The following is a 12788-nucleotide window of genomic DNA, read 5'->3' as shown; positions in this document are numbered from 1 at the left end:
AAATCTCACCTCTGCTGTGGGTTTGGAGAGGTACTACATCCCATCATGGGACACTCTGAGTCTGAGGAGCCTGGGGGGCTGCTGGGACCCCCTGCACCCCAGTGGGTGCAGCTCAGCTGACATCCCCTCTGGGGATTGTGGCCACCCCACCCTTGTCCATGGGGCAAGGATTACCTGTGGCTCCCCTAGAAACCACCTTCCTACAGCTCTGGAAAGGACATTGTGGGAGTTTTGGGGAGCCAGAGATGGGGGACACCCCACAACAGAGCTCTAGGAAGAACGGGAAGGATGTTCCAGGAGTTCTGGGAAGCCAGAGAAGGAGGACACCCCACAACAGAGCTCTGGAAAGAACTGGAAAGAATGCTGTTGGAGTTTTGAGGAGCCAGAGAGGGGGTCACCCCAGAACAGAGCTCTGGAAGAACTGGGAAGGATGCTTCAGGAGTTCTGGGGAGCCAGAGAGGGAGGAGACCCCACAGTGGGGCTCTGCAAAGGGTGCTTTGAGAGTCTTGGGGAGGCAGAGAGGAGGAACATCCCAGAATGGGACTCTCAGAAGAACTGGGAAGGATGCTCCAGGAGTTTTGTAGAGCCAGAGAGGGAGAACACCCCACAATGGGGCTCTGGAAATGATACTCCGGGGGTTTTGGGGAGGCTGAGAAGTGGGAACACCCTACAACGGGGCTGTCAGAAGAACTTAGGAAGGATGCTCTGAGAGTTTTGAGGAGCCAGAGAAGGGGGACAACCCCACAACGAGGCAACTCCTGGCTTCCCATCCCTCGGTGGGGGGGGGGGTGGCCCCGATCCCTCTGGATCCCCAGCATTCCCAAGGCCACTCACCTGCGGAGAGGGATGCCCGGGGGCCCGATCCTGCCGGCGGGTCCCCCCCCTCCTCGCTCCGCTCCTGCTTTTTATGCATCGCCGCTCTCTCTGATTGGCCCGGCAACCTCCCATCACGTGTCCCAAGCCTAATCAAAGCTGACGAGCTTCCAAACTCCGAAATCACCAACCGGGACAACCCCCCCCCCACCCCCCAACACACCTCCCCTTCGCATCCCCCCCCTTCTTCCCGACGTGGGGCTGATGGTCCCACGCGTGTCGAGCTGCGAGACGGGGCGGGGGGAATGGGATGAGGGGGTCCCCGTGGGTCGGGTCGGGGGGTCCCGGTGACTCCCGTGGGTTCCAGCCCGGAGAGGGCATCGCGTGCGAAGCGGGAGGGATGTTTGGGCTACCCGCACCGCCCCGGTCACTCCAGTCACGCTACCGGTAGGATCTTAAAGGCGCCGTTCTTAACCCCCCCAGCCCCTAGCAACACACACCCACACCTTAAACCCCCCCTCCGGGCACCCTCCGGCCCCGTAGCCCTCGAGGGGGGCGAGCGGTGCCGGTGCCCGCAAGCCCCGGGCTGTTCCCGGTGCGCGGGGCGAGTCGCGGGATGCGGGAAGCGGGATGGGGGGGACGGGGATTCACCCCCCTCCGGGGCTGGGCGAAGGCGCTTAGCCCCCCCCCCCCTCCCCACCGCGGGGCTTTCTCCTTTCCTTCCATCGGGGTTAAATTAGATGGAGAGAAGCGGGAGCGGGGGGAGCCGCATCCCTGTCCCGCCCCCCCCCCCCCCCAATCCATCCTCCCCGTTCCCGTCCCGGGTCCCCGTGGGGAAGGGGCCGCGGCCCGGGGGTCACAGCCCTCGCTGCCCCAGCCCGGTTAAAGATTGTCCAGGTTCGCGTGAGAAGCCACCGTGCCCTCTGTCACCTCCTGTCCCCTGGGGACGCCGGGGCGGGGGGGGGGGTGGGGAGCGGCGTAGGGATGGGGATGGGGATGGAGGGGGGGCGGCCGGGGATGGAGAGGGGGTGCTGGGGGACCGAGAGGGGTGTCAGGCAGGGTTTGCTGCTCCAACCCCCCCCATTTCTGTCCCCGTGGACACCAGGGAGGGCAAAGGAGACCAGCCCGCCCCCCAAACCTCGCCCCCCCCCACACCCCGCTCCTCGGTTTGGCCGCAGCGGGATGGGAGAGGGGACGGGGGAGGGGGGGTCCCGGAGGTGGCACTAGGGACATCGCGTGCGAAGGGGCTCCGGGCAGACCTGGGAGGGTCACTCGCAGTCACGCTATGGGTGGGTGGCGGGGGAAATGCCTTTTTAAAGGACCAGGGCGGTGGCCTCATGGCCAGGAGCCTGGCCCGGGGTCAAAGCGGCGCCGGAGCAGCTCAGGATCAGCTCCCCCCGGCTGGAGGGGGGCGGGGGGGGGGTGTTCCCCAGCACTAGCTGCACCGTCCCTCCTGCCCCAGGGGGCTGCCACCACCTGCAAGGGGACAGAAGCCCCCCTGCCATAGGGGTTCCCTACCGCAGCATCTCTCCCACCACGGGGAGGAGGGTGGTTTCCCGTGATGCCACCACCAGTGTCCCCTTTGGGTCCAGGGGACGCTCTTCAGCACCATTCGGTGCTTCTGCCTCCTCCAAGTGCCCCGGGCAGGGCTGTCTGTCCCCAGCGCAAACAGCCCCCGTGCTGCCTTTCCCTTGCGGCTGGGGAGAGGGGCTTCTCGGGACACATGGACCACGCGGGACGTGTCCATAAATCCCACACTGGGGTCTCCACCCGTGCTGGCATTCGCCCCGTCTGGGTGCACACCTGTACGGACGCATCGCTGCCCGTACAGACCACGCACACACCTGGCTGACGCGTCCCTGCGCTCTCCTGCAGTGCCCACAGGGCACATTCAAACACACGATGCCCACAGCCACGCTGTGTTTTCTTCTATACGCATCGACAGCTTGCTCGCCTGCAAGTGCACGGCACGTTTCTGCGCTTGCATGGACAGATTCGCCTGTGTCCGCAGGCACACGTGCTCTGCCCCATGGGCACACGCGCTCTGCCCCATGGGCACACTCCTGCAGGCACCGTTGTCCTCTCGCTCACATATATCCTCAAAACACACACGCTGGCACAACCCCACACGCCAACAACCCCCCACGCAGGCAGCGGTGACCCATGGAGGGAAGCAAACGGCATCCACGTGCGCTCGGAAGCTCTGCAGGGGCTGCCAAAGGCTGGGAACCAGCAGTGGTTCTCCAGCTGCCCCCCAGCCCAGCTCTGGGGAGCAGAGGGCTCAGCGAGGGGCGGTGGCCGGGGCTGGAACCCAGTGCTGGGTGAGGATGTGTTTGGGGCGTGAGGATGTGTTTGGGGCGTGAGGCTGCCTGGCACGCAAGGTTCTTAACGCTGTTCTCATCAGGAGGCACCCTGCCTTCGTAGGGCTTGGCAGCGAGCACGGAGCAGTGGAGGGAAGGGGATGGGGTGGAGGGGAGAAGAGGAGCAGGACCTTAGTGAAGCCTCATCACCCTTCCCAGCTTCTCCGGGATGCTCCTGAGCTCCACCAGTGCTTTGGGACGCAACGGAGGGGCTGATGTAGGTTCCCCGTCAGTGCGCGTCGCCATCCAGGTCCAAAATGCTGCATGGTGGGGGCCAACCTGTCCCTCCTCGCCCCCTACGCGGTGGAGCTGGGTGGATCTGCAGGGATGGGAGGCAGTGGCTGGATCCAGCCTGCATCTCCTCGCTCCTGTGAAAGCCCAGCCTGCCTCCCCAGTGGTCTCCCTTGCTGAGAGGCATCGCCCAGAGAAACCGAGGCTGATAGATCTTCCTGGCAATTATCAGAGTGAATATTAGCAGCCAGGGTTTTGTAACTGTTGTTGCCAAGCACTAATGAACAGCGTCATTGCTATTAATGAGCCTGATTAGACCAGATGTTGAAAGCCTTTATTAAACATTAGCTCAGCTTTTGCCTGGGCTGAATTCCCACTGCGCTTTTCAAACACTGAATGAAACTTGGGGCCAAACCCCAAAGCTCTGGCTCGTTCCTGCTTTCTCCAGCTCATCCTGGCAGCGCTTCCCAAAGCCCTGAGTTTTGCCCCAGCCTGAGCGGCAGCCCTGCTCGGTCCTGCCTTTCCTGCGGTGTTTTCAGAGGGATCAACTGCCCCAGCCTTGCCCTGTGCTGCTCTTTTCACCTCTCCTATCTCTCCGGATCACCTCCTCCCCTCTGCCCCGCCACTCCTCGCCCTCGCTGCCTGTTTGCCACCAAGGAGCCAGGGGAAGCGAGCCAGCCGCCTTCTCACGCAAACCTGGGCAATCGTTAACCTGTGCCTGGCTCTGCCGCTGGGCCAGAAGGTCCTGCCACCACCCAGAGCATTCCCTTGATGGAGAGGGCTGTGACCACAGATACCTTGCTGCAAGCACATTCCCTCGCTGCTGGAAGCAGCAGGAGCCTGCAGCTCGCAGCACCTCCAGGGTGGTCATGGAGGTGACAGCCCTCTGTGTGCTGATAACAGTCCAGTCAGCCAAGGAAAGGTCTCTGAGGGAAATGCTGGCACCCACATCCCACGGGCAGCAATGCTAAAATGCGTCCTTCACCCTCCCCAGGGCACGGCTAAAGGATTCCCTTCTGCCTCCTTCTCCTAGGAACCCCCTTCAGCCTCCTCATCCTGAGCTCTGGAGCAGACACGTGCCCTGGGCAGGAGAAGTCAATGTTCTTTTCTTGGCACCTGTTGGAGTTGAGGAAACATCTACCCTGGTTCCTTGGGCTGACTCCAGCCTGGCTCAGCCCCATCTGTTAATGGGTAGCTATCTCTCCGCTGTGCAGTGAGGGGAGCACATATAAAGCCATGGCTTTCCAGGTTGCAGGAGAAGGTCCAGGAGGCAAGAGAAGAAGGTCCAGACAGCAGAAGAAGATCTCTTCTGCTCCTCAAGGCAAGTCAGCTGCCAGACATCTTCTGCCTTACTTTGCTGGGATCCACAGGAAGTAAAACCAGCCTTGTCTATCGCAGGGGTCTGCAGGTAGGAGACAACGGGGGTCGGGGGTGGGTGGGGTGGTTGAACATGGATACAGGACTGGGAAGGTCGCATTTGAGTCTGGAGGAGAAATTCAGGCACCAGCCTCCCCCCTCCTTCCCCTGCCCACGCCGCGAGCCATGTGTACCTGCGGCATTCCTGTTCCCTGTGTCCCCACGTGTCATCAGCCACCCAGCAGATCCAGCCTCCTGGCTATAAATCCTCACCAATTTGGAGAAGATAGGGCTAGCTTCGTTGAGGTGTTGCTGTTCCTCTCCTCCTGCCCCTCCGTGATTTTTCAAGCTGCAATTTTCTATGCCTTGTGGTAAAGGGAGCGTCCCCTGGGCAGGATCCATGGCTGTGCCAGAGGGTTCTAGGGTCTTTTACAAGGGAAGGGGTGTCCCCAGAGGCTTCAGGGAGGCTGAGGTCCACCTTAAGAGATGTATGTGTTTGTAGTCTTTATAGGTCCCCAGTTTTTGTCCCTTGAAAGCCCCAAAGTGCTGCTCCATTGCCCTCATCTGTTTAAGGGCTCTTGGTGCTCTTTCTCAATGCCAGGAACAACTGTGGGACTCAACCTCTTGCTAATCCTGGCTCCTTGTTATGCTTCTGGTTAACTCCTTTAGGGTTCCTACATGCCAGCAGGGATGAAGGCTGCAATGTCACTGGTGGGGAGCCAAGGCATTGTCTCAACCACGGAGGTCCTCCTAGTGGCTGTCGTCTTCTGCCTGGTCTTCCTGCTCATCCAGTCCCTGAAGCAGCACGTGCCCAAGGGGATGAAGAGCCCCCCAGGTCCCAGAGGCTACCCCATCCTCGGCAACGCGCTGGAGCTGAGGAAGGACCCACACCTGGTCCTGACCAGGCTGAGCCAGAAGTATGGGGACGTGATGGAAGTCAAGATCGGCACCCGTCCCGTCCTGGTGCTGAGTGGGCTGGAGACCATCAAGCAAGCATTGGTGAAGCAAGGAGAAGACTTCATGGGGCGCCCCGACCTCCACAGTTCCCGTCATGTTGCAGACGGCCAGAGCCTGGCCTTCAGTCCTGACTCAGGGGAAGTGTGGAAAGCCCGCAGAAAGCTGGCCCAGAATGCCCTCAAGACCTTCTCCATCACTCCCAGCCCCAATTCCTCTTCCACCTGCCTCCTGGAGGAGCACGTCTCCAAGGAGGCCAACTACCTGGTCACCAAGTTCCTGCAGCTTATGGAGAAGGAGAAGCGCTTTGACCCTTACCGCTACGTGGTGGTCTCTGTGGCCAATGTCATCTGTGCCATGTGCTTTGGGAAGCGCTATGACCACAATGACCAAGAGCTGCTCAATATAGTGAATGTAAGTGAGGAGTTCGGCAATGTGGCTGCTTCTGGGAACCCGGCTGACTTCATCCCAATACTCCAGTATCTTCCCAGCCGCACCATGACTTTATTTAAGCATTTCAACCAGCGGTTCGTCCAGTTCCTTCAGAAGATTGTCAAAGAGCACTACGAGACCTATGACAAGGTAAGAGTTGTAGGACCCTCAGCTGTGTCAGAGATGTGTCCCTGCTCTCTGCTTCTCCCTATCAGTGAGTTGTTTTTCTTCTTGCAGCTGAGCATCAATATTCTGTGACAAGAACATCTATGTTCTTGCCAGGTAATGCTTCATTTAGCGAGTCCAGCCGTAGTCTAACCCACCTACAACCTCTTGTGCAGCCCAGAACCTCAGTTCTCCTTGTCCCCCATGGCCCTGTGTGATAAGGGCAGTTTGTTGGTTGAACATCTGCTCTGTCAACAGAGCCACGTGCTACAGGTTCCATGAAGAACCATCTCCGTGTTTTCATAGGTTGCAAAAGCAGTAGGGACTATGACAGAGTGAAAGCCGAAGTTCTCCAGAGTTCCTGTGACCTGGGCTCCCCCATCAGTAGGATGTTGCTCAGTGGTACCCATTCCTCTTGGTTCTGCTGCCATGACTTGTCTTCTTTTCCTCTCAGAACAACATCCAAGACATCACTGACTCTCTCATCGAGCAGTGCATGGATAAAAAAGTGGAAGCAACTACTGCCACACAGATCCCAAAGGAGAAGATTGTCAACCTTGTGAATGACCTCTTTGGAGCAGGTATCTTTTCCCATCAGTCCCTCAGCTATTGGCAGCAGCACAGGCTACCCGGAGAAGTTGAGGCTGCCCCATCCCTGCAGGTGTTCAAAGCCAGGTTGGATGGGTCTTTGAGCAACCTGAATCAGTGGGAAGTGGATGGGTTTTGAGATCCCTTCCAACCCAAACCATTCTATGATTCTACTGAAAATTTTCTCAGGCTTCTCAGGTTAGTGCTCTGTCTGACCCATCTTTGTCCAGCATGAACAACCAGTTTGGGTCTAAGCACTCATTCACCTTCTCACTGATCTTTCTGATCCTTCCAGGGACCATCCTAGAGACTAGCATGGGAAATTAGCTCTCAAAAGAAGCTTCAGGGAAAAGCAAAGAGCACAGCTTATAGCTCAGTCAAGCTTGATGAGCCAGGGTGGCTTTTACTGGTTGAGGGAGATGTCTACTGACTGATTCATCTTTGAGTTATCCTGTGGAAACTCCCCCGATTCTGGAGAAGTTATACAAACCTGACACAACCCAAAGGTGAATCAGGATGAACAGCAGCAGAATACTTTAGCAAAGTTTTCTCCTATGGGATAGAAACGGAGCTCTCACTGTGCATCCAGGATGTCCTCTGCCTTTTACCCATCCAAGACTGTCCCATGTGATGGTTAGGCAGCAAACCACGGCATGAGAGCTGGGGATGTTTAGCCTGGAGAAGAGGAGGCTGAGGGGAGACCTCATTGCTCTCTACAACTACCTGAAAGGAGGTTGTGGAGAGGAGGGAGCTGGCCTCTTCTCCCAAGTGACAGGGGACAGGACAAGAGGGAATGGCCTCAAGCTCCACCAGGGGAGGTTCAGGCTGGACATTAGGAAAAAATTTTTCACAGAAAGGGTCATTGGGCACTGGCAGAGGCTGCCCAGGGAGGTGGTTGAATCACCTTTCCTGGAGGTGTTTAAGGGACGGGTGGACGAGGTGCATGGGGAGGAGGGGCATGGTTTAGTGTGTGATAGGAATGGTTGGACTCGATGATCCAGTGGGTCTCTTCCAACCTGGTGATTCTATGATTCTATGAGGCCTCTGTGTTGTATGGACTTGGACCACACGCTTTCCTCTCTGACCAGGTTTTGACACTGTGACGACTGGCCTGTCCTGGAGTCTCCTCTATCTTGTGACGTACCCCGACATCCAGAAGAAGATACAGGAAGAACTAGGTGAGTCCACAAACCTGCTTCCTCCACGGCCAAAACCTCTCCGATGAGGGCTGACCCCAACCTGCTGCCTCCTCTCGATTTCCTGCAGACCAAACTATTGGCCAGGAGAGGAAACCGAGACTGTCGGACCGGGGCATGCTGCCTTACACAGAAGCCTTTATCCTGGAGATGTTCAGGCACGCCTCCTTTGTGCCCTTCACCCTCCCGCACAGGCAAGTGCTGAGGTTGCAAGGGACGAGGTGGACTTGGGGCACCTGGTTACAGCCCCGCCAGCAGTGGTGTGGCAAGAGATAGGGAGATTATCAACGACTTGTAGGATGGTGGCTTCATCGCGGGCAGGAGTTGCTCTCAGCTCTCGTACAGGAGCTCCCAAAGAGCACTCCTTGTCTTCTGCTGATTTCACCGAAGGTGCTCCAGCCAGCTCGGGCACAGACCACTGACCATGCAACTAAAGCCATCTCTGCAGGCTGCATCCCTACTTCAGCAACATCAGGAGTGAATCAATAGTCCCCTGAGGGTGCAGAAGAGCCTGTTTGCCTCCCAAACTCTCATAGTTGTTTCTCTCTCCAGCACAACCAGGGACACAGTGCTGAATGGCTACTACATCCCAAAGGACCGCTGCGTGTTTGTCAATCAGTGGCAAGTGAATCATGACGAGTAAGTACCTTCAGAGGCAGAAAGCGTCCTGCAGCAACACATAGGCCCCTTCCTGCACAGTTTTCTTCCTGGGCACATGTGGGGTCATAGAATCATAGAATCGTTTGGTTGGAAAAGGCCTTTGAGATCGAGTCCAGCTGTACCTGTCCCCTAGTTAACCACATCCCTGAGCACCTCATCTGCCCCTGAAATACCTCCAGAGTCAATCTGCTTTAAGAGAAAGAGGAGCAGGGGAAGTGTCTACTAAATTCTTACTGACAGCTCCCACCTTCCAGTGTTCCCCCTACACCTGTGGCCAGGAGAAATCATCTCAATATCTGATGCTTTCCCTTCCAGGAAGCTTTGGAAGGATCCAATGACCTTCAACCCAGAGCGTTTCCTCAATGCTGAAAGGACTGAAGTCAACAAAGTGGATGGGGAGAAGGTGATCATTTTTGGCCTGGGGAAAAGGAGGTGCATTGGGGAAAACATTGCCAGGTGGCAGGTCTTCCTTTTCCTGTCCACCTTGCTCCAGCAACTGGAGTTCAGTGTCTGTGATGGTGAGAAGGTGGACATGACACCGCTCTATGGACTGACAATGAAGCACAAAAGGTGTGAGCACTTCCAGGTCAAGCAGCGCTTCCCCATGAAGAGCATCAACTGACCAGTGGGCTTATCTGTTGTCTGGGCATCACCAGGGACAAAGACCTGGGTGTCCCTGTAGCAAAGCTGGATCTGGCACAACTTGATGGGATGATACAATAAACTGAAAACCCTGAAACTCCTCTCTTCCCTTGTTCACATTGTAGCATTTCCCACCCTTTTCATTTTGTGGCATTTCTAGCATTGGTTAGTCCAATGTTGTATATTCCACCACATCCAGTCTTAGGACCACAAAGCACATTTATGGGGTAGGTGAACTGTCTTTTACTATGAGGAAAGGGAATGCATCCAAATGAGACCCTCTGAATACTGTTGGGCTATATTCTTTTGGAATGGCTCTTTGATAGCTGCAGGACAGCCAAGCCATGATACAGTCCCATGGCCTCCATCAATGTTTAAGATCTCAGCTGAAGTGATACTCAAATCTTGGGTGGAGATCATAGAATGGTTTGGGTTGGAAGGGACCTTAGAATGGGTTATAGAATGGAAGAGACCTTAAAGCCTATCCAGTTCCACCCCCTGCCATGGGCAGGAACACCTCCCACTGCATCAGGTTCTCCAAGCCCCAACCAACCTGGCCTTGAACACTTCCAGGGATGGGGAAGCAATCTCTTCTCTGGGCAACCAGGGCCTCCCCACCCTCACAGGAAAACATTTCTTCCTAAGATCTCATCTCAATCTCCCCTCTTTCAGCTGAAAACCGTTCCCTTCGTCCTATCCCTGCACTCCCTGATAAAGAAATGAGGATGATGTTATTGAGGTCCCGCCAGTATTGTGATTTCTGGACCAGTCAGGGGAGAAATAGTCACTGATTGAAATTTGCCTTCACTGTAGATGTGTCTGCAGGGGGAAATAAGCTAATACTTCCCCAAGTCCTCTTCCCTTGTTTCTACACTAGGTTTTTAATTGCCTAGCTGACTTGTCATGTCGGTCTACGTCTTTGTCCGTAGAGGAGCTCAATGCACTTTAATGCCTTGTTGAAAATCTACGAGGTAACTTTGCACCAGGGCTTCTCCTGCTGTTCAGCTTACTTTCCTCCAGAAAAGTGATTGGGATTCTTCAAATGAACTGAGCTTGAGGAAAGCCTCCCTCGAGTGACCAGTGTGTCGGAGGACTTCCACCACCTTTAGCCTCATTCACCATAGTCCCTGCTGGCCCCAAATGATGCAAGGAAGGGCACCTTTACCCCTCCCATCACTGTAATCACCTGGTGTTTCTATGCAGGGCCAGTGATGCCTGTCCAGGGTTTGTGTCTTACCACAATTGTAACTACTGTCAGTCCCACTGTACGCAGAGAATGAGTTTTGCATTCCACTTGGGGTTAGAAGGTCTGCCAAGACCAACAGACAGTCTCTTGCTACTGAGAAAGTCAAGCTACTGGAATTCTGGTCTGGAACAAGAGTGTTTCCATATTGAGCAGAGAAGGAGAGCAGGAGTTCTTGAATTCAAACCCAAGAGCTTTCATTGGCTGCCAGTCAACCCATGCCAGCAGGGCCAGATGCCTCCTTTTCTTCAGTTTGCATGCAAAGACATTTCAGCCAACCCAGTAACCTGGCAAGCAATGATACAGGAAGAAGTAGCGCAACACACAATGCTCTTGAATCTGTTCCCATCGGCAGCATCTGCTCAACCATAGGCCCTGACCCTGACCAACGAGAGCTCCTTTCAGGGCCAAGTACCAACCACTCACCATGCATTGCACAACAACTTCCAAGAAGAGATAGAATTGAAAGAGTGTGTTTTTGGAAGAAAATGGGGAAACTGATTGCCCAAGACCTCAGGGAGATTCCAGCAAGAGCAGGAGGTGTTCAGACCTGCTAAACAAGCCGGAAAAGGAGTAGCTCTTTGTCTGTGCGTGTCCAGGTCTTGCTTGGTCACCAATTTGAGATGAAACATTGAGACAATACAGTCTCAGACCCACTTGAATGCATTGAGCCAGCCTGAGCAGCCCCATGTCATGTGACGCTGGCTTCATCTTCACCACTCAATGTCGTAATCTCAATATTGCAGGAAAAGCAAGGGTGAGGACAAGGAGGTCCAAAGCATAGTTTGAGCTACCCGCTATCAGAGACCTTGGAGGAAAAGTGGAAGGATGGTTTAGAGCAACCCATGAGGTCCATCAGACGATTAACATCTCCCCTACCTATGACAAGGGCCGTGGTTCAAAGCAGTAGAATCGTAAAACACCCTTCCACAAGCTTACATTCGTCTGCTGCAGGGGAGGGTGGGATCATCCTGGTCATGGATCTGGGTTCTCAGTGCCTAACTTGGTGCTGGAGCTACCAGCGACTTTGCAGAAGCATGTCACGCCATCCCTGTGGGGTGGAGAAGCTCTTGTGGGCTTGGCCTGGTGATTCCAGCTGCAGTGGGAACAAGCAATGCTGATGCTGGTGTAGGACCAGAAGCCCCATTTGCTGGAGCTGTTGCATGACTCTTGCCCTGCTTGCTGATAAGGCCACAATAAGCAAGAGCAGATATAAAGAAAGAACAGCAGGAAGGGGTTTTTTTCCCCTTTGGAGATGAATGTTTTATAGCCGTAGGGCAGATAAGCAGATTAATATTAACATCACTGAGGTGAAACAGCCCCTTGCTGGTGGAAGGTCTCCCCAAGATGTATTTATCAAGGGCTGATTGTTTCTCCTGGGGATGCAGCTGCCTCAGGAACAGCCTGGGCATCGGAAACCAAAGGCCTGGGACAAAGCCACCCCAGTGTCAGCTCCAAACAAGATACCCCAGCTCTTCACTGCTCTTTGCTCTGAAGTGGAGCTGCATTTCCAACACCCCCACAGACCCTCTGTGAAGAAAGGATGAGGGCACTCTGCTCCTCTTGGGGGTGCAGGTTCTCAGTTCTTCACTGCCTTCTCTCCCCCATTGCCTCCTGATAAGCAAATCCAGCAATCATTGCCATGAAAGACCCAATTAGTCACGGTAGGTAAGGCTCTCCAATCTCTGCCTTGCCCCTGATGATCTTCCTCAATTAAGCCCTCCAATTACACCTCAGATAGTTTGCGAGCACCAAGGTTTCGTTACTGGAGCCCAGGGTGCTGATAAGCCAGGGAGCGTTTATCACCCCAATATCATTGGTTTTAAAATGAGTCAGCAGAGTGGCCATAGCACCTGGGCTCCAGCTCTGCTTCCAAAGGACAGGACACTCCCAGATCCCTCATTCCCACAGGGAAAGGTCCAGGCAGCCACACACCTGCTCTCTCAAGCTGAGACACCTGCCCGGTGCCAACATTCAGGATGGTGGCATCATCTCCTCACCAGGAGAGACCATAGCCAATCATGACTCATAGAATCATAGAATCACCAGGTTGGAAGAGACCCACAGGATCATCAAGTCCAACCATGGAATGGTTTGGTTTGGAAGGGACATAAAACCTTCCTCTGTGGTAGGCTGGAGAAGATGCTG

The 12788-nt window shown here is 55.3% G+C and overlaps 1 protein-coding gene across 1 annotated transcript; it reads left to right on the top strand.

The window, feature by feature from the left end:
• The first annotated feature begins 4697 nt into the window (after positions 1-4697).
• On the top strand, positions 4698-9489 carry LOC138725619 (cytochrome P450 1A5-like). Its single transcript, XM_069866713.1, has 7 exons — positions 4698-4812; positions 5430-6296; positions 6766-6892; positions 7988-8077; positions 8166-8289; positions 8648-8734; positions 9071-9489. The coding sequence occupies exons 2-7, from the start codon at positions 5439-5441 to the stop codon at positions 9375-9377; spliced, it is 1593 nt and encodes a 530-aa protein (XP_069722814.1). The 5' UTR covers positions 4698-4812; positions 5430-5438; the 3' UTR covers positions 9378-9489.
• Positions 9490-12788: the final 3299 nt, after the last annotated feature.

Source organism: Phaenicophaeus curvirostris, chromosome 12 (assembly GCF_032191515.1).
Source record: "Phaenicophaeus curvirostris isolate KB17595 chromosome 12, BPBGC_Pcur_1.0, whole genome shotgun sequence".
NCBI classification, from domain to species: Eukaryota; Metazoa; Chordata; class Aves; order Cuculiformes; family Cuculidae; genus Phaenicophaeus; species Phaenicophaeus curvirostris.
The sequence above is the reverse complement of the archived record's forward strand: the minus strand, read 5'-3'. Positions and strand labels throughout refer to the sequence as shown.